The sequence below is a fragment of the Coturnix japonica genome, chromosome 1 (genome assembly GCF_054131305.1).
Source record: "Coturnix japonica strain WE chromosome 1, WE-NBRP24, whole genome shotgun sequence".
Taxonomy (NCBI): Eukaryota; Metazoa; Chordata; class Aves; order Galliformes; family Phasianidae; genus Coturnix; species Coturnix japonica.
This window is the reverse complement of record NC_140663.1, coordinates 120,566-142,536: the sequence shown is the minus strand read 5'-3', so window position 1 is coordinate 142,536 and position 21,971 is coordinate 120,566. Positions and strand designations below refer to the sequence as shown.

At 52.8% G+C, this 21,971-nt stretch overlaps 1 protein-coding gene across 1 annotated transcript in view; it reads left to right on the top strand.

The window, feature by feature from the left end:
• The window catches only part of LOC146762217 (staphylococcal nuclease domain-containing protein 1-like), a 94,777-nt gene extending 83,030 nt beyond the window's left edge, over positions 1-11,747 (top strand). The window contains exons 13-16 of the mRNA XM_085510614.1: positions 5,118-5,228; positions 6,381-6,453; positions 9,047-9,188; positions 11,242-11,747. Of these exons, the coding sequence (XP_085366740.1) occupies positions 5,118-5,228; positions 6,381-6,453; positions 9,047-9,188; positions 11,242-11,732 (817 nt within the window). The 3' untranslated portion in view covers positions 11,733-11,747. The remainder of the gene's footprint in view (positions 1-5,117; positions 5,229-6,380; positions 6,454-9,046; positions 9,189-11,241) is intronic.
• The last annotated feature ends 10,224 nt before the right edge of the window (positions 11,748-21,971 follow it).

Below are 21,971 nucleotides of genomic sequence, written 5' to 3'. Positions count from 1 at the left end.
GCTTTGCTTTGCTCTGCTTTGCTTTGCTCTGCTTTGCTCTGCTTTGCTTTGCTCTGCTCTGCTTTGCTTTGCTCTGCTCTGCTTTGCTTTGCTTTGCTCTGCTTCGCTTTGCTTTGCTCTGCTTTGCTTTGCTTTGCTTTGCTTTGCTTTGCTCTGCTTTGCTTTGCTCTGCTTTGCTCTGCTTTGCTTTGCTTTGCTTTGCTCTGCTTCGCTTTGCTTTGCTTCGCTTTGCTTTGCTTTGCTTTGCTTTGCTCTGCTTCGCTTTGCTTTGCTTTGCTTTGCTCTGCTTCGCTTCGCTTTGCTTTGCTTTGCTTTGCTTTGCTTTGCTTTGCTCTGCTTCGCTTTGCTTTGCTTTGCTCTGCTTCGCTTTGCTCTGCTTCGCTTTGCTCTGCTTCGCTTTGCTTTGCTTCGCTTTGCTTCGCTTTGCTTTGCTTTGCTTTGCTTTGCTTTGCTTTGCTCTGCTTTGCTTTGCTTTGCTTTGCTTTGCTCTGCTTTGCTTTGCTCTGCTTTGCTCTGCTTTGCTTTGCTTTGCTTTGCTCTGCTTCGCTTTGCTTTGCTTCGCTTTGCTTTGCTTTGCTTTGCTTTGCTCTGCTTCGCTTTGCTTTGCTTTGCTTTGCTTTGCTCTGCTTCGCTTTGCTTTGCTTTGATTTGCTCTGCTTTGCTCTGCTTTGCTCTGCTTTGCTTTGCTTCGCTTTGCTTTGCTTTGCTTTGCTTTGCTTTGCTTTGCTTTGCTCTGCTTCGCTTTGCTTTGCTTTGCTCTGCTTCGCTTTGCTCTGCTTCGCTTTGCTTTGCTTCGCTTTGCTTTGCTTTGCTCTGCTTCGCTTTGCTTTGCTTTGCTCTGCTTCGCTTTGCTCTGCTTCGCTTTGCTTTGCTTTGCTTTGCTTCGCTTTGCTTCGCTTTGCTTTGCTTTGCTCTGCTTTGCTTTGCTTCGCTTTGCTTCGCTTTGCTTTGCTTTGCTTTGCTTTGCTCTGCTTTGCTTTGCTTTGCTTTGCTTTGCTCTGCTTTGCTTTGCTCTGCTTTGCTCTGCTTTGCTTTGCTTTGCTTTGCTCTGCTTCGCTTTGCTTTGCTTCGCTTTGCTTTGCTTTGCTTTGCTCTGCTTCGCTTTGCTTTGCTTTGCTTTGCTTTGCTCTGCTTTGCTTTGCTCTGCTCTGCTTTGCTCTGCTTTGCTTTGCTTTGCTTTGCTTTGCTTTGCTTTGCTTTGCTCTGCTTTGCTTTGCTCTGCTTTGCTCTGCTTTGCTTTGCTTTGCTTTGCTCTGCTTTGCTTTGCTCTGCTTTGCTTTGCTTTGCTCTGCTTTGCTCTGCTTTGCTTTGCTTTGCTTTGCTCTGCTTTGCTTTGCTTTGCTCTGCTTTGCTCTGCTTTGCTCTGCTTTGCTTTGCTTTGCTTTGCTCTGCTTTGCTTTGCTTTGCTTTGCTTTGCTCTGCTTTGCTTTGCTCTGCTTTGCTTTGCTCTGCTTTGCTTTGCTTTGCTTTGCTCTGCTTTGCTTTGCTCTGCTCTGCTCTGCTTTGCTTTGCTTTGCTTTGCTTTGCTTTGCTCTGCTTTGCTCTGCTCTGCTTTGCTTTGCTTTGCTCTGCTTTGCTTTGCTCTGCTTTGCTTTGCTTTGCTTTGCTCTGCTCTGCTTTGCTTTGCTCTGCTTTGCTTTGCTTTGCTTTGCTCTGCTTTGCTTTGCTCTGCTTTGCTTTGCTTTGCTCTGCTCTGCTTTGCTTTGCTTTGCTTTGCTTTGCTTTGCTTTGCTTTGCTCTGCTCTGCTTTGCTTTGCTTTGCTTTGCTCTGCTTTGCAGTGTCGCTCCCTCCCTGCTGCACGGGCTGGCATGACGGTGCTGCTGCTGCTGCAGGCCTGCAGCATTGCATGGCAGCCCCTGACATCACACTGCATCTTGTTGCATCCCATTGCCTCCTACTGCATCCTATGGCATCCTATCTCATCCAACTGCCTCCCATGGCATTCTATAGTATCCTACTGCATCCTACTGCATCCCACTTCATCCCATGGCATCCTATGGCCTCCCACGGCATCCTATTGCATCCCACGGCATCCTATTGCATCCTACTGAGTCCTATGGCCTCCCACTGCATCCTATTGCATCCTATTGCATCCCACTGCATCCCATGGCATCCTGTTGCCTCTCACTGCATCCCATTGCATCCCACTGTGTCCTATGGCCTCACACTGCATCCCATGGCATCCTATTGCATCCCGTTGCATTCCACTGCATCCTATGGCCTCCCATTGCATCCCACTGTATCCCCCTGCATCCTGTTGCATCCCACTGCATCCTATGGCCTCCCACTGCATCCCATTGTCTCCTACTGCATCCTATGGCATCCTGTCTCATCCCACTGCATCCTATGGCCTTCCACTGCATCCTATGACATCCTATTGCACCCCACTGCGTCCTATGGCCTCCCATTGCATCCCATGGCATCCTATTGCATCCCGTTGCATTCCACTGCATCCTATGGCCTCCCATTGCATCCCACTGCGTCCTATGGCCTCCCATTGCATCCCATGGCATCCTATTGCATCCTGCTGCATCCCACTGCATCCCACTGCATCCTATGGCATCCTGTTGCATCCCATGGCCTCCCATTGCATCCCACTGCATCCCATTGCCTCCTACCGCATCCTATGGCATCCTGTCTCATCCCACTGCACCCTATGGCCTCCCATTGCATCCCATGGCATCCTGTTGCCTCTCACTGCATCCTATTGCATCCCACTGCATCCCATTGTCTCCTACTGCATCTAATGGCATCCTATTGCATCCCACTGCATCCTATGGCCTTCTACTGCATCCCATTGCCGTCTACTGCATCTTATGGCATCCTACTGCATCCCACTGCATCTCATTGCATCCCACTGCATCCCATGGCATCCTATTGCATCCCACTGCATCCCACTGCGTCCTGTGGCTTCCCATTGCATCCCACTGCATCCCATTGCCTCCTACTGCATCCTATGGCATCCTGTCTCATCCCACTGCATCCTATGGCCTTCCACTGCATCCTCTGACATCCTATTGCACCCCACTGCGTCCTATGGCCTCCCATTGCATCCCATGGCATCCTATTGCACCCCATGGCATCCTATTGCATCCCACTGCATCCCATGGCATCCTATTGCATCCCGTTGCATTCCACTGCATCCTATGGCCTCCCATTGTATCCCACTGTATCCCCCTGCATCCTGTTGCATCCCACTGCATCCTATGGCCTCCCACTGCATCCCATTGTCTCCTACTGCATCCTATGGCATCCTGTCTCATCCCACTGCATCCTATGGCCTCCCATTGCATCCTATGACATCCTATTGCACCCCACTGCGTCCTATGGCCTCCCATTGCATCCCATGGCATCCTATTGCACCCCATGGCATCCTATTGCATCCCATTGCATCCCATGGCATCCTATTGCACCCCATTGCATCCTATTGCATCCCACTGCATCCCATGGCATCCTATTGCATCCCGTTGCATTCCACTGCATCCTATGGCCTCCCATTGCATCCCACTGTATCCCCCTGCATTCCTGTTGCATCCCACTGCAACGTATGGCATCCTATTGCATCCCATGGCCTCCCATTGCATCCTGTTGCATCCCACTGCACCCCAAATGCATCCCATTGCATCCACAGCCTCTCACCCCCCTCTCAGGGGTGCACTGGAGCTGCATCAGGGATGCACCAAGAATGCACTGGGGTTGCATCAGAGATACACCAAGGATGCACCAGGGTTGCATTAGGGAAGCACTGGGATTGCACCAGGGACGCACCAAGAATGCACCAGGGATGCACTGGGGTTGCACCAAAGATGCTCCAGAGTTGCATCAGGGATACACCAAGAATGCACCATGGTTAGACCAGGGATGCACTAAGAATGCACCAGGGTTGCATCAGGGATACACTGGGGTTGCACTAGGGATGCACCAGGGTTGCATCAGAGTTGCACTGGGGTTGCACAAGGGATGCTCCGAAGTTGCATCAGAGATTCACCAAGAATGCACCAGGGTTGCATCAGGGATGCACTAGGGTTGCACCAAGGATACACCAGGGTTGCATCAGAATTGCACTGGGGTTGCACCAGGTTGCACCAGGTTGCACCTAGGATGAAGCAGGGTTGCATCAGAGTTGCGCCCGGGGCACAACAGAGTTGCATAAGATGCACCAGAGTTGCATTAGAGTTGCACTAAGGATACACTGGGGTTGCACCAAGGATACACCAGGGTTGCATCAGAGTTGCACTGGGCTTGCATCCAGGATGCATGAGGGATGCACCAAGAATGCACCACGGTTACATCAGGGATGCACCAAGAATGCACTAGGGTTGCATCAGAGTTGCACTGGGGTTGCACCAGGGATGCTCCGAAGTTGCATCAGAGATACACCAAGAATGCACCACAGTTGCATCAAGGATGCACCAGGGATGCGCCGAGAATGCACCAGGGTTGCATCTGGGATACACTGGGGTTGCACCAGGGATGCACCAGGGTTGCACCAAGGATGCATCAGGGTTGCATCAGAGTTGCACTGGGGTTGCACCAGGGATGCTCTGAAGTTGCATCAGAGATACACCAAGAATGCACCAGGGTTGCATCAGGGATACACTGGGGTTGCACCAGGGATGCACCAGGGTTGCACCAGGGATGCACTGGAATTGCATCGGGGATGCACCGGGATTGCATCAGAGTTGCACTGGGGTTGCACCAGGGATGCTCCGAAGTTGTATCAGGGATGCACCAAGAATGCACCAGGGATGCACTGGGGTTGCACCAAGGATACACCAGGGTTGCATGAGAGTTGCACTGGAATTGCACCGGGGATGCACCGGGATTGCATCAGAGTTGCTCTGGATTGCACCAGGGATGCACCAGAGTTGCATCAGGGATGCACCGGGGTTGCACCAGTCAGGGTTGCACCTCACCCTGTTGCTCTCCCTGTTCCCTTTGCAGACCCCGAAAGCAATTTAGGTTGGGGTGGGGGTTGCAAGAACTCACCCTTTGCTCTTTGCTGCTGCAAAGTGTGCACGTTTTGGGTGCTGACCTCCCCCTCCTTTCTCTGCATTGCATTGCATTGCATTGCATTGCATTGCATTGCATTGCATTGCATTGCATTGCTTTGCAGCAACATCGCCGAGGCGTTGGTGAGCAAAGGTTTGGCCACCGTCATCCGCTACCGGCAGGACGACGACCAGAGATCGTCCCACTACGACGAGCTGCTGGCTGCAGAGGCGCGGTGAGCGCTGCAGCCCGGCTGCATTGCATGCATGCATGGGTGGAGGGGGGGGGGGGGTGCTGCTGCTGCATGGTAATGCAGCTGGGGGAAGGGGGTCCTGAGTGGGTGCAAGGCATTGAAATGCAGCTGTGATGTGGTCCATGTGTGTGCAATCCAGATGTGTTGTGGCCCAGATGTGCACAATCCAGCTGTGCTGTGGCCCAGATGTGTGCCATCCAGCTGTGCTGTGGCCCATCCAGCTGTGCTGTGGCCCAGATGTGCACGATCCAGCTGTGCTCTGATCCAGATGTGTGTGTGACACCAAATCCAGCTGTGCTGTGGCCCAATTGTTTGCCATCCAGCTGTGCTACGGCCTGGATGTGCACATTCCAGCTGTGCTCTGGTCCAGCTGTGCGCCATCCAGCTGTGCTGTGGCCTCGATAGGTGGTTGACACCAAATCCAGCTGTGCTGTGGTCCAGCTGTGCGTCATCCTGCTGTGCTGTGGCCCAGATGTGTGTGCAACACCAAATCCAGCTGTGCTGTGGCCCAGATGTGTGCCATGCAGCTGGATCAGATGGGTGCCATCCAGCTGTGCTGTGGTCCAGATGTGTGTGTGTGACACCAAATCCAGCTGTGCTGTGGTCCAGATGTGCGCCACCCAGCTGTGCTGTGGTCCAGATGTGTGTGTGGCATTGAAATCCAGCTGTGCTGTGGTTCAGCTGGGCGCAATCCAGCTGTGCTGCTGCCCAGATGTGCGCCATCCAGCTGTGCTGTGGCCCCCCATATGTGACACCAAATCCAGCTGTGCTGCGACCAATATGTGCCATCCAGCTGTGCTGCGGTCCAGCTGTGTGCCATCCAGCTGTGCTGTGGCCCAGATGTTTGCGATCCAGCTGTGCTGTGATCCAGCTGTGTGCCATCCTGCTGTGCTGTGGCCCAGATGTTTGCCATCCAGCTGTGCTGTGGTCCAGCTGTGTGCCATCCAGCTGTGCTGTGGCCCGTCCAGCTGTGCTGTGGCCCAGATGTGTTCACAATCCAGCTGTGCTGTGGTCCAGATGTTCACAATCCAGCTGTGCTGTGGTCCAGATGTTCACAATCCAGCTGTGCTGTGGCCCATCCAGCTGTGCTGTGGCCCAGCTGTGCGTCGTGCAGCGTCCCCCCTCTGTTTGCAGGGCCATCAAGAACGGCAAAGGGCTGCACAGCAAGAAGGAGGTGCCCATCCACCGTGTGGCCGACATCTCCGGGGTCAGCAACAACCCCCACACCCCATAGAGACCCCCATGGGCCCCATAGCCCCCAATACCCCCCCATAGCCCCCTATACCCCCCATACCCCCCATAGCTCCCCATAGCCCCCTATACCCCCCATAGCTCCCCATAGCCCCCTATACCCCCCATACCCCCCCATAGCCCCCTATACCCCACACCCTCCTACATCCACCATAGGCCCCCATACCCCCCTATATCCCCCATAGCCCCCCAATCCCCCAGGCCCCCCTATATTCCCATATACCCCCATATCCCAGACCCTCCTCTATCCCCCTATACCCCCCATAACCCCCATACACCACACCCCCTATATCCCCCTGTACTCCCCATAGACCCCCAGACCCCCCTATATCCCCCTATTGTTCCCATAGCCCCCCATTCCCCACACCCTCCTCCATCCCCCATAGCCCTTCATACCCCAGACCACCCTATATCCACCAATACCCCCCATAGCCCCCATACACCACACCCTCCCTATATCCCCCTATATCCCCCTATATCCCCCTATACCCCCCATAGCCCCCCATTCCCCCACCTCCCCCTATAGCCCCCATAACCCCCCCATACCCATGACCCCCCTTTATCTCCCTATACGCCCCATAGTCCTCCACACCCCCCTATAACCCCCATGTCCTATAACCCCCATATAACCCCCTATGCCCCCCATAGCCCTCCATACCCCCACCTCCCCCTGTACCCCCAGAGCCCCCCATACCCCAGACCCCCCCATACCCCCCAGAGCCCCCCATACCCATGACCCCCCTATATCCCCCTATATGCCCCATAGTCCTCCACACCTGCCTATAACCCCCATATCCTCCCATAACCCAGACCCCCCTATATCCTCCTATACCCCCCCATAGCCCCCCATACCCCAACCCCCCCTATATCCCCCATAGCCCCAAATAGCCCCCCATACCCCCTATATACCCCTATACCCCCCATAGTCCTCCATAGACCCCCATACCCCATACCTCCCTATATCCCCCTATGCCCCCCATAGCCCCCCCATTTCCCATTCACCCCTATATACCCCCCATATCCCCCCGTACCCCAGAATCCCCTACCCCAGACCCCCCTATACCCCCCTATAGCCCCCCATACCCATGACCTCCCTATATCCCCCTATTTCCCCCATAGCTCCCCATACCCCACACCTCCCTCCACCCCCTATAGCCCTCCATACCCCATGACCCACCTATACACCACTATAACCTCTATAGCCTCCCATACCCCAGACCCCCCTATATCCCCCTATTCCCCCCATAGCCCTCCAGACCCCCCTATACCCCCATAGCCCCCCACACCCCCTATACCCCCCATAGCCCCCCATACCCCATGACCTCCCTATACATCCCTATTCCCCCCATAGCCCCACATACACCACACCTCCCTATATCCCCCTATACCTCCCATACCCCAGACCCCACTATATCCCCCTATTCCCCCCATAGCCCCCCATAGCCCACACCTCCCTATATCCCCCTATACCTCCCATACCTTAGACCCCTGTATATCCCCCTATTCCCCCCATTGCCCCCCAGACCCCCCTATACCCCCATAGCCCCCCACACCTCCTATACCCCCCATACCCCCCATAGCCCCCCATACCCCATGACCTCCCTATACATCCCTATTCCCCCCATAACCCCCCATACACCACACCTCACTATATCCCCCTATAACTCACATACCTCAGACCCCACTATATCCCCCTATTCCCCCCATAGCCCCCAAATACCCCAGACCCCCCTATGCCCCCCATAGCCCCCCATCCCCATTCCCCCCTATATCCCCCCCATATCCCCTCGTACCCCAGAATCCCCTACCCCAGACCCCCCTATACCCCCCCATAGCCCCCATAGCCCCCCATACCCCAGACCCCCCTACCCCAGACCCCCCTATTCCCCCCATAGCCTCCCATAGCCCAGACCCCCCTATGCCCCCCATAGCCCCCCATCCCCATTCCCCCCTATATCCCCCCCATATCCCCTCGTACCCCAGAATCCCCTACCCCAGACCCCCCTATGCCCCCCATAGCCCCCCCATTCACCCCTATATACCCCCCATATCCCCCCGTACCCCAGACTCCCCTACCCCAGACCCCCCTATACCCCCCTATAGCCCCCCATACCCATGACCTCCCTATATCCCCCTATTTCCCCCATAGCTCCCCATACCCCACACCTCCCTCCACCCCCTATAGCCCTCCATACCCCATGACCCACCTATACACCACTATACCCTCTATAGCCTCCCATACCCCAGACCCCCCTATATCCCCCTATTCCCCCCATAGCCCTCCAGACCCCCCTATACCCCCATAGCCCCCCACACCTCCTATACCCCCCATAGCCCCCCATCCCCATTCCCCCCTATATCCCCCCCATATCCCCTCGTACCCCAGAATCCCCTACCCCAGACCCCTCTATACCCCCCCATAGACCCCATAGCCCCCCATACCCCAGACCCCCCTACCCCAGACCCCCCTATTCCCCCCATAGCCCCCCATAGCCCAGACCCCCCTATACCCCCCATAACCCCCCATTAACCCCCATTATCCCATTCAGGACACGCAGAAGGCCAAGCAGTTCCTGCCGTTCCTGCAGCGCGCCGGCCGCTCGGAGGCCGTGGTCGAATACGTCTTCAGTGGGTCCAGGCTCAAACTCTTCCTGCCCAAAGAGACTTGTCTCATCACCTTCCTGCTGGCTGGTGAGACGCCATGCAACGTGGGGAGCAATGCAGAGCAATGCAGGGCAATGCAGAGACATGCAGAGCCATGTAGAGCAATGCAGAGACATGCAGAGCAATGCAGAGCAATGCAGAGACATGCAGAGCAATGCAGAGCCATGTAGAGCCATGCAGAGCCATGCAGAGCCATGTAGAGCCATGCAGAGCCATGTAGAGCCATGTAAAGCAATGTAGAGCCATGTAGAGCCATGTAGAGCCATGCAGAGCAATGCAGAGCCATGCAGAGCCATGCAGAGCCATGTAGAGCAATGCAGAGCCATGTAGAGCCATGTAGAGCCATGCAGAGCAATGCAGAGCCATGTAGAGCCATGCAGAGCCATGCAGAGCCATGTAGAGCCATATAGAGCCATGCAGAGCAATGCAGAGCCATGAAGAGCCATGAAGAGCCATGTCCAGCCATGTAGAGACATGTAGAGACATGTAGAGCCATGTAGAGCCATGTAGAGCCATGTAGAGCGATTCAGAGCCATGTAGAGCCATGTAGAGCCATGTAGAGCAATGCAGAGCCATGAAGAGCCATGTCCAGCCATGTAGAGACATGTAGAGACATGTAGAGCCATGCAGAGCAATGCAGAGACATGCAGAGCCATGCAGAGCAATGCAGAGCCATGTAGAGCCATGTAGAGCAATGCAGAGCAATGCAGAGCCATGTAGAGCCGTGTAGAGCCATGTAGAGCCATGTAGAGCCATGCAGAGCAATGCAGAGCCATGTAGAGCCATGTAGAGCCATGCAGAGCCATGAAGAGCCATGAAGAGCCATGTCCAGCCATGTAGAGCCATGAAGAGCCATGCCCAGCCATGTAGAGACATGTAGAGCCATGTAGAGCAATGCAGAGCCATGTAGAGCCATGTAGAGCCATATAGAGCCATGTAGAGCAATGCAGAGCCACGTAGAGCCATGTAGAGCCATGCAGGGCCATGTGGAGCCACGCAGAGCCATGTAGAGCAATGCAGAGCCATGTAGAGCCATGTAGAGCCATGTCCAGCCATGTAGAGCCATGTAGAGCAATGCAGAGCCATGCAGAGCCATGTAGAGCCATGCAGAGCCATGCAGAGCCATGTAAAGCAATGTAGAGCCATGTAGAGCAATGCAGAGCCATGTAGAGCAATGCAGAGCCATGTAGAGCCATGTAGAGCAATGCAGAGCCATGTAGAGCAATGCAGAGACATGCAGAGCCATGTAGAGCCATGCAGAGCAATGCAGAGCCATGCAGAGCAATGCAGAGCCATGTAGAGCAATGTAGAGCAATGCAGAGCAATGCAGAGCCATGTAGAGCAATGCAGAGCCGTGCAGAGCAATGCAGAGCCATGTAGAGCCATGTAGAGCAATGCAGAGCCATGTAGAGCCATGTAGAGCCATGCAGAGCCATGCAGAGCCATGTAGAGCCATGTAGAGCCATGCAGAGCCATGTAGAGCCATGCAGAGCCATGCAGAGCCATGTAGAGCAATGCAGAGCAATGCAGAGCCATGCAGAGCCATGTAGAGCAATGCAGAGCCATGTAGAGCCATGCAGAGCCATGTAGAGCCATGCAGAGCCATGTAGAGCAATGCAGAGCGATGCAGAGCAATGCGGAGCCATGCAGAGCCATGTAGAGCAATGCAGAGCCATGTAGAGCCATGCAGAGCGATGCAGAGCCATGCGGAGCCATGCAGTGCAATGTAGAGCCATGTAGAGCCATGCAGAGCCATGCAGAGCCATGTAGAGCCATGCAGAGCCACGCAGAGCTGCATAGAGCTGTGCATTCCCATGCAATGCTGTGCAGAGCGGTGCAGTTCCATGCTGGGACATGCACATACACAGCTTTGCACACCGATACATGCCCAGCTGCACGCATGTCTCCATGCACAACTGCATGCATGGCTGCAGGCATTGTGTGCACACGGGGAGCTGCACGTGCACAGCTGCTGACGCATGTTTTGCACGTGGCTACTTGCATCGCTGCAGGCAGGGTTGCACGCTCTGCAGTGTGCACACGCACACATTGCAGCGCACCAATGCAGCCCTCCCTGCAGGCATCGAGTGTCCCCGCGGTGCACGCAACCTCCCCGGGATGGTGCAAGAAGGGGAACCCTTCAGCGAGGAAGCAACGCAGTTCACCAAGGAGCTGGTGCTGCAGCGAGAGGTAGGGATGGAACCGTGCATGCATGGGGGGCTGCAGCGCTGCATCATGAGGAGCCTTCCAAAGGGGGGTGGGATAAGGGGGAAGGGGTTGGGGGCTGCTTTTTGTTGCATTGGGGGGTGGAGGGGATGCAAAACAGCTGCAGAGGTGGCAATGGGTTGCAGGGGTTGCAAGAAGGGAAGCGTGCTGCAGTGCAGGGGGAGTTGCAGCAGGGGCAGAGTGGTTGCATTGCGGGTGATGCAGGGTGGTTGCACTAAGGACGTGCAGTGTTTGCATTGGGGATGCACCGAGTGGGTGAAGATTGGTTGCATTAAAGGATGCACAGGGGTTGCATTAAATACACACGGCAGGCGTACAGTGGTTGCATTAAAGGTTGCACAATGAACACAGAGTGGTTGCATTAAGGACATGCAGCGGATGCAAAGTGGTTGCATTGGGGATGCACAGAGCGGGTGCAGAGTGGTTGCATTAAAGAATGCACAGGGGTTGCATTAAAGACACGCTGCAGGTGTACAGTGGTTGCATTAAGGGTTGCACAATGAACGCAAAGTGGTTGCATTAAGGACATGCAGCGGATGCACAGTGGTTGCATTGGGGATGCACAGAGTGGGTGAAGATTGGTTGCATTAAGGGATGCACAAGGGCTGCATTAAGGACACACTGCAAATGCACGACGGTTGCATTAAGGGTGATGCAGAGTGGTTGCATTAAGGACACGCAGCAAGCACACAGGGGTTGCATTGGGGATGCACTAAGCGGGTGCAGAGTGGTTGCATTAAGGGATGCACAGGGGTTGCATTAAGGACACACTGCAGGTGTACAGTGGTTGCATTAAAGGTTGCACAATGAAAGCAGAGTGGTTGCATTAAGGACATGCAGCGGATGCACGGTGGTTGCATTGGGGTTGCACAGAGTGGGTGAAGATTGGTTGCATTAAAGGATGCTCTGGGGTTGCATTAAGGACACACTGCAAGTGTACAGTGGTTGCATTAAGGGTGATGCAGGGTGGTTGCATTAAGGACACGCAGCAAGCACACAGTGGTTGCATTAAGGATGCACAGAGCAGGTGCAGGGTGGTTGCATTAAAGGATGCACAAGGGCTGCATTAAGGACACACTGCAGATGTACAGTGCTTGCATTAAAGGTTGCACAATGAACACAGAGTGGTTGCATTAAGGACACGCAGCAAGCACACAGTGGTTGCATTGGGGATGCACCAAGCGGGTGCAGGGTGGTTGCATTAAACAATGCTCAGGGGCTGCATTAAGGACACACTGCAGATGTACAGTGGTTGCATTAAGGGTGATGCAGAGTGGTTGCATTAAGGACACGCAGCAAGCACACAGTGGTTGCATTAAGGATGCACAGAGCAGGTGCAGGGTGGTTGCATTAAAGGATGCATAAGGGATGCATTAAGGACACACTGCAAACGTACAGTGGTTGCATTAAAGGTTGCACAATGAACACAGAGTGGTTGCATTAAGGACATGCAGCGGATGCACGGTGGTTGCATTGGGATTGCACAGAGCAGGTGAAGATTGGTTGCATTAAAGGATGCACAGGGGTTGCATTAAGGACACACTGCAAATGTACAGTGGTTGCATTAAGGGTGATGCAGGGCAGTTGCATTAAGGACATGCAGCAAGCACACTGTGGTTGCATTGGGGGTGCACAGAGCAGGTGCAGGGTGGTTGCATTAAAGGATGCACAAGGGCTGCATTAAGGACACACTGCAGATGTACAGTGGTTGCATTAAAGGTTGCACAATGAACACAAAGTGGTTGCATTAAGGACATGCAGCGGATGCACAGTGGTTGCATTGGGATTGCACAGAGCGGGTGAAGATTGGTTGCATTAAAGGATGCATAAGGGATGCATTAAGGACACACTGCAAGTGTACAGTGGTTGCATTAAGGGTGATGCAGGGTGGTTGCATTAAGGACACGCAGCAAGCACACAGGGGTTGCATTGGGGTTGCACCATGTGGGTGCAGAGTGGTTGCATTAAAGGATGCACAAGGGCTGCATTAAGGACACACTGCAGATGTACAGTGGTTGCATTAAAGGTTGCACAATGAACACAAAGTGGTTGCATTAAGGACATGCAGCGGATGCACGGTGGTTGCATTGGGGTTGCACTGAGCAGGTGCAGAGTGGTTGCATTAAAGGTTGCACAGTGGTTGCATTAAAGGATGCACAGTGAATGCACAACAGTTGCATTAAAGGTTGCACAGTGCAGATGCACAGTGGTTGCATTAAAGGATGCACGGTGAATGCACAACGGTTGCATGAAGGACATGCAGCAGATGCACAACGGTTGCAATAAGGTTGCACAGCAGACACACGGTGGTTGCATTACGGATGCAGAGCAAGCATGCAGCAAATGCAATGAGCACGCAGTAAATGCACAGTGAATCCCCGAAGGTTGCACAGGAGCTGCACGGTGGATGCACAGCAGGATCCTGAATGCATGCAGGGTGGGTGCAGGATGGATGCAGGATGCAGAATGCATGCAGGGTGCATGCAGGGTGGATGCAGAATGCATGCAGGGTGAGTGCAGGATGCATGCAGGGTGGGTGCAGCATGAGTGCAGAGTGGATGCAGGATGCAAAGTAGATGCAAGATGCATGGAGGATGCATGCTAGGGCACCGTGGGGCAGTTATGGGGCTGCACGGTGCTCTATGGGGCACCATAGGGCAGTTATGGGGCTGAATGGTGCTCTGTGGGGCATCTATGGGGCATTATGGGGTGGTTATGGGGCTGTGTGGTGCTCTATGTGGCATCTGTAGGGCATTATGGGGCTGTGTGGTGCTCTGTGGGGGATCTATGGGGCACCATGGGGTAGTTATGGGGCTCTGTGGAGCTCCATGGGGCACCTATGGGGCATTATAGGGCTGTGTGATGCCTTATGGGGCATCTGTGGGGCACCATGGGGCGGTTATGGGGCTGTGTGCTGCTCTGCATGCCGTCTATGGGACATTATGGGGCTGTGTGGTGTTCTATGGGGCATCTATGGGGCATTATGGGGCTGTGTGGTGTTCTGTGAGGCATCTATGGGGCATTATGAGGCTGTATGTTGCCCTATGGGGCATCTGTGGGGCACCATGGGTTGGTTATGGCGCTGTGTGGTGCTCTATGGGGCATCTGTGGGGCACCATGGGGTAGTTATGGGGCTCTGTGGAGTTCTGTGGGGCATCTATGGGGCATTATGAGGCTGTGTGCTGCCCTATGGGGCATCTGTGGGGCACCATGTGGTAGTTATGGGGCTCTGTGGAGTTCCATGGGGCATCTATGGGGCATTATGAGGCTGTGTGCTGCCCTGTGGGGCAACTATCGGGCACCATGGGGCGGTTATGGGGCTGTGTGGTGCTCTATGGGGCATCTATGGGGCATTATGAGGCTGTGTGCTGCCCTATGGGGCATCTGTGGGGCACCATGTGGTAGTTATGGGGCTCTGTGGAGCTCCATGGGGCATCTATGGGGCATTATGGGGCTGTGTGCTGCTCCGTGGGGCATCTGTGGGGCATCTATGGGGTGGTTATGGGGCTGTGTGATGCTGTATGGGGTATCTGCAGCAGCCCTGCCATCCCATAATATTGCAACCGGGATTAGGATGGGGTGGGAATCACATTGAGATTGGGATTAGGATTGAGATTGGGATGGGATTAGGATGGGATGGGATTGGGATTGGGGTTGGGATTGAGACTAGAATGGGATGGGATGGGATTGGAATGGGGTGGGAATCACTATGGGACTGGGATTGGGATGGGATTAGGACTGAGATTGAGATTGGAATGGGATTAGGATGGGATGGGATTAAATGGGATTGGGATTGGGGTTGGGATTGGGATTGGGGTTGGGATTAGGATGGGATGGGATTGGGATTGAGATTGAGATTGGAATGGGATTAGGATGGGATGAGATTAGGATTGGGATGGGGTGGGAATCACATTGGGATTGGGATTGGGATGGGATTGGGATTGGGATTAGGATTGGGATTGGAATGGGATTAGAATGGGATTGGGATGGGATTAGGATTGGGATTGGGATTGGGATTGGGATTGGGATTGAGATTGGGATTGGGATTAGGATTGGGATTGGAATGGGATTAGAATGGGATTGGGATGGGATTGGGATTGGGATTGGGATTGAGATTGGGATGGGATTAGGATGGGATGGGATTGGGATTGGGGTTGGGATTGAGATTAGAATGGGATGGGATGGGATTGGGATGGGGTGGGAATCACTATGGGACTGGGATTGGGATGGGATTGGGATTGAGATTGAGATTGGAATGGGATTAGCATGGGATGGGATTAAATGGGATTGGGATTGGGGTTGGGATTGGGATTGGGATTGGGATTAGGATGGGATGGGATTGGGATTGAGATTGAGATTGGAATGGGATTAGGATGGGATGGGATTAGGATTGGGATGGGGTGGAATGGGTTGGGGTTGGGATTGGGATTAGGATTGGGATGGGATTGGGATTAGGATTGGGATGGGATTGGGATTAGGATTGGGATTGGGATTGGGATTGGGATGGGATTAGGATGGGATTGGGATTGAGATTGAGATTAGGATGGGATGGGATTGGGATTGGGATTAGGATGGGATTGGGATTGAGATTGAGATTAGGATGGGATGGGATTGGGATTGGGATTAGGATGGGATTGGGATTGAGATTGAGATTAGGATGGGATGGGATTGGGATTGGGATGGGATTGAGATTACAATGGGATTGAAAGGGATTGGGATTGGGATTTGTGTGGGGATGGGAGGGGATTGAATGGGATGGGATTGGGGTTGGGATTAAGATGAGGTGGATTGGGATTAGGATTGGAATTGAGATTGAGATTGGGATGAGGTGGAGTGGGATTAGGATTGGGATTGAGATTAGAATGGGATTGAAAGGGATTGGGATTGGGATGGGATAGGGATTTGTGTGGGGATGGGAGGGGATTAAATGGGATTGGGATTGGGGTTGGGATTAGGATTGGGATGAGGTGGAATGGGTCGGGGTTGGGATTGGGATTAGAATGGGATTGTAAAGGATTGGGATTGAGATTGGGATGAGGTGGATTGGGATTAAGATTTGAGTTGGGATTGGGATTAGAATGGGATTGTAATTGGGATTGGGATTAAGATTGGAATAGGGTTGGGATGTGATGGAGATTGGGATTGGGATTGAGATGGGGATGGAATTGAAAGGGATTGAGATTGAGATTGGGATGAGATGGAATGGGATTGGATGGGGATTGAGACTGGGATGGGACTGGGATTAAGGTGGGGATTCAGGTATGATTGGGATGGGGAGAACCATGAAAACCATCCAAAACCCCCAAACCCCCCCCAAAAAAACCCCAAACCCCCAAAGACCCCCCAAAAAAACCCAAAACCCCCCAAGAAACCCCATTTCCCCCCAAAACTCCCCACAAAGACCACACAAAAAACCCCAAATCCTCCCAACCCCCCCAGACCCCCCCAAAACCCCAAATCCCCCCAAATAACCCCAGAACCCCCCCAAAGACCCCCCAAAAAAACCCAAATCCCCCCAAAGACCCCAAAAAACCCTCCAAAAATCCCCCCCTCACATAAACCCCCCCAAAAAAACCCCAAAACCCGCAAATCCCCTCTCAACCCCCCCAAAAAACCCAAAAAACATCAAAGACCCCCCAAAAAACCCAAATCCACCCCAAAAAAAACCCAAATCCCCCCCAAAAAACACCCCTTTACACAAAAATCACCCCAAAAAACCCCAAATCCCCCCCCCAAAAAACCCAAATCCCCCCCAGAGACCCCCCCAAAAACAACCCTCAAATCCCCCCAAACTCCAAAAACCCCCCAAAAAAACCCAAATCACACCCAAAACCCCCCACAAACCCCAAATCCCCCCATAGACCCCCCAAAACCCCCCTAAAAAACCCCCCAAACCAAAGGAAAAAACCCATAAACCCCAAAAATCCCCCCAAAAGACCCAAAAACCCCCCAAAAACACCCAAAAACCAAAAAACCCTAAAAAACCCCACAACTCCCCTAAAACCCCAAATCCCCCCCAACAAACCCCAAAACCTCAAAAAAACCCCAAAACCCCCCAAAAAATCCTCCCAATAAAACCCCACCTCACACAAAATCCCCCCCCAAAAAAACCCAAAAACCCCAAATCCACCCAAATACCCAAAACCCCCTGAAAAAACCTCAAATCCCCCCCAAAAAACCCCCAAAATTCCCCCAAACAACTCCAAATCCCCCAAAGCCCCCTAAGCCCCCCAAAAAATAACCCCCAAAATCCCCCCCAAACCCCCCAAAAAACCCCAAAACTCCCCAAAAACCCCAATTCCCCCCAGAAAAAACCCCAAACCCCCTTGAAACCCCCAAAACCACCCCAAAAACCCTAAATCCCCCCAAAGATCCCCCCATAACACCCAAACCCCCCTAAAAAACCCCCAAATCTCCCCCAAAAAACCTCAAATTCCCCCCCAAAAAACCCACATATCCCAAATCCCCCCTAAATCCCCCCAAAAAAACCCAAATCCCCCCCAAACCCCCCAACAAAATACCCCAAAACCCCCCCAAAAAAACCCCAAATCCCCCCCAAAAAACCCCCAAAATCCCCCCAAACAACTCCAAATCCCCCAAAAACCCCTAAGCCCCCCAAAAAATAACCCCCAAAATCCCCCCCAAAACCCCCCAAAAAACCCCAAAACTCCCCAAAATCCCCAATTCCCCCCCCAGAAAAAACCCCAAACCCCCTTAAAACCCCCAAAACCAGCCCAAAAACCCTAAATCCCCCCCAAAGATCCCCCCATAATACCCAAAGCCCCCTAAAAAACCCCAAATCTCCCCAAAAAACTCAACCCCCCCCCCCAAAAAAACCCACATATCCCAAATCCCCCCTAAATCCCCCCAAGAAACCCAAGTCCCCCCCAAACCCCAACAAAATACCCCAAAACCCCCCAAAAACCCCAAAATTCCCCAAAAACCCCAATTCCCCCCCAAAAAAAACCCAAAAACCCCCTTAAAACCCCCAAAACCACCCCAAAAACCCTAAATCTCCCCCAAAGATCCCCCCATAACACCCAAACCCCCCTAAAAACCCCCAAATCTCCCCCAAAAAACCTCAAATCCCCCCAAAAAAACCCACATATCCCAAATCCCACCTAAATCCCCCCAAAAAAACCCAAATCCCCCCCAAAAAACACCAAATCCCCCCAAAACCCCCTAAGCCCCCCAAAAAATAACCCCCAAAATCCCCCCCAAAACCCCCAAAAAACCCCAAAACTCCCCAAAAACCCCAATTCCCCCCCAAAAAAAACCCAAAAACCCCAAAAAACATCCCCAAAAAACACCCCCTTACACAAAACTCACCCCCAAAAAAACCCCAAAAAACCCCAAATCCCCCCCCCAAAAACCCCAAATTCCCCCCCAAAAAACCCCAAATCCCCCCCAATAACCCACATATCCCAAATTCCCCCCTAAATCCCCCCCAAAAAAACCCAAATCCCCCCCAAAAAACACCAAATCCCCCCAAACAACTCCAAAACTCCCCAAAATCCCCTAAGCCCCCCAAAAAATAACCCTCAAAAATCCCCCCCAAACCCCCCAAAAAACCCCAAAACTCCCCAAAAACCCCAATTCCCCCCCAAAAAAAACCCAAAAACCCCAAACCCCCTTAAAACCCCAAAACCACCCCAAAACCCTAATCCCCCCCAAAGATCCCCCCATAACACCCAAAGCCCCCTAAAAACCCCCAAAGATCCCCCAAAAAACCTCAAATCCCCCCCCAAAAAACCCACATATCCCAAAAACCCAATCCCCCCCAAACCCCAACAAAATACCCCAAACCCCCCCAAAAAAACCCCAAATTCCCCCCAAAAAACACCAAATCCCCCCAAAACCCCCTAAGCCCCCAAAAAATAACCCCAAAAATCCCCCCCAAAACCCCCAAAAAAACCCCAAAACTCCCCAAAAACCCCAATTCCCCCCCCAAAAAAACCCAAAAACCCCCTTAAAACCCCCAAAACCAGCCCAAAAACCCTAAATCCCCCCCAAAGATCCCCCCATAACACCCAAACCCCCCTAAAAAACCCCAAATCTCCCCCAAAAAACCTCAAATCCCCCCCCAAAAAAACCCACATATCCCAAATCCCCCCTAAAACCCCCCCAAAAAACCCCAAATCCCCCCAAACAACCCCAAAAATCCCCCCAAACAACTCCAAATCCCCCCAAAAACCCCCTAAGCCCCCCAAAAAATAACCCCCCAAATCCCCCCCAAACCCCCCCAAAAAAACCCCAAACTCCCCAAAAACCCCAATTCCCCCCCAAAAAAAACCCCAAAACCCCTTAAAACCCCCAAAACCACCCCAAAAACCCTAAATCCCCCCCAAAGATCCCCCATAACACCCAACCCCCCTAAAAACCCCCAAATCTCCCCTAAAAAACCTCAAATCCCCCCCCAAAAAAACCCACATATCCCAAATCCCCCCTAAAACCCCCCGAAAAAACCCAAATCCCCCCAAAAAATCCCCAACAAAATACCCCAAAACCCCCCCAAAAAAACCCCAAATGCCCCCCAAAAAACCCCCAAAATCCCCCCAAACAACTCCAAAACTCCCCCAAAATCCCCTAAGCCCCCCAAAAAATAACCCCCAAAATCCCCCCAAAACCCCCCAAAAAACCCAAAACTCCCCAAAAACCCCAATTCCCCCCCAAAAAAAACCCCAAAACCCCATAAAACCCCCAAAACCAGCCCAAAAACCCTAAATCCCCCCCAAAGATCCCCCCATAACACCCAAACCCCCCTAAAAACCCCCAAATCTGCCCCAAAAAACCCAAATCCCCCCCCCCAAAAAACCCACATATCCCAAATCCCCCCTAAAACCCCCCCCAAAAAACGCCAAATCCCCCCCAAAACCCCAACAAAAACCCCCAAACCCAAACCCAAATCCCACTAACCAAAAACCCCCCAAAAAATAACCCCAAAAATCCCCCCAAAAAACCCCAAAACTCCCCAAAAACCCCAATTCCCCCCCCCAAAAAACCCCAAAACCCCCTTAAAACCCCCCAAAACCACCCCGAAAACCCTAAATCCCCCCCAAAGATCCCCCCATAACAACCAAACCCCCCTAAAAACCCCCAAATCTCCCCTAAAAAACCTCAAATCCCCCCCAAAAAAACCCACATATCCCAAATCCCACCCCCCTAAATCCCCCCCAAAAAAACCCAAATCCCCCCCAAACCCCCAACAAAATACCCCAAAACCCCCAAAAAAACCCCAAATCCCCCCAAAAACCCCCAAAATCCCCCCAAACAACTTCAAATCCCCCCAAAAAACCCCCTAAGCCCCCCAAAAAATAACCCCAAAAATCCCCCCCAAAAAACCCCAAAACTCCCCAAAAACCCCAATTCCCCCCCAAGAAAACCCCAAACCCCCTTAAAACCCCCAAAACCACCCCGAAAACCCTAAATCCCCCCCCAAAGATCCCCCCATAACACCCAAACCCCCCTAAAAACCCCCAAATCTCCCCCAAAAAACCTCAAATCCCCCCCAATAACCCACATATCCCAAATCCCCCCTAAATCCCCCCAAAAAAACCCAAAATCCCCCCCAAACCCCCAACAAAATACCCAAAACCCCCCCAAAAAACCCCAAATCCCCCCCAAAAACCCCCAAAATCCCCCCAAACAACTCCAAATCCCCCCAAAAACCCCCTAAGCCCCCAAAAAATAACCCCCAAAACCCCCCAAAAAACCCCAAAACTCCCCAAAAACCCCAATTCCCCCCCAGAAAAAACCCCAAACCCCCTTAAAACCCCCAAAACCAGCCCAAAAACCCTAAATCCCCCCCAAAGATCCCCCCATAACACCCAAACCCCCCTAAAAACCCCCAAATCTGCCCCAAAAAACCTCAAATCCCCCCCAAAAAAAAACCCACATATCCCAAATCCCCCCTAAATCCCCCCCAAAAAAACCCAAATCCCCCCCAAGCCCCCAACAAAATACCCCAAAACCCCCCAAAAAAAACCCAAATCACTCCAAAAAACCCCAAAATCCCCCCAAACAACTGCAAATCCCCCCAAAAACCCCATAAGCCCCCCTAAAGATAACCCCCAAAATCCCCCCAAAACCCCCCAAAAAACCCCAAAACTCCCCAAAAACCCCAATTCCCCCCCAAAAAAACCCAAAAACCCCCTTAAAACCCCAAAACCAGCCCAAAAACCCTAAATCCCCCCAAAGATCCCCCCATAACACCCAAAGCCCCCTAAAAACCCCCAAATCTCCCCTAAAAAAACCTCAAATCCCCCCCAAAAAAACCCCACATATCCCAAATCCCCCCTAAAACCCCCCAAAAAAACCCAAATCCCCCCCAAACCCCCAACAAAATACCCCAAAACCCCCCCAAAAAAACCCAAATCCCCCCCAAAAAACCCCAAAAATCCCCCCAAACAACTCCAAATCCCCCCAAAAACCCCATAAGCCCCCCAAAAAATAACCCCCAAATCCCCCCAAAACCCCCCAAAAAACCCCAAAACTCCCCAAAAACCCCAATTGCCCCCCAAAAAAACCCCAAAAACCCCTTAAAACCCCCAAAACCAGCCCAAAAACCCTAAATCCCCCCCAAAG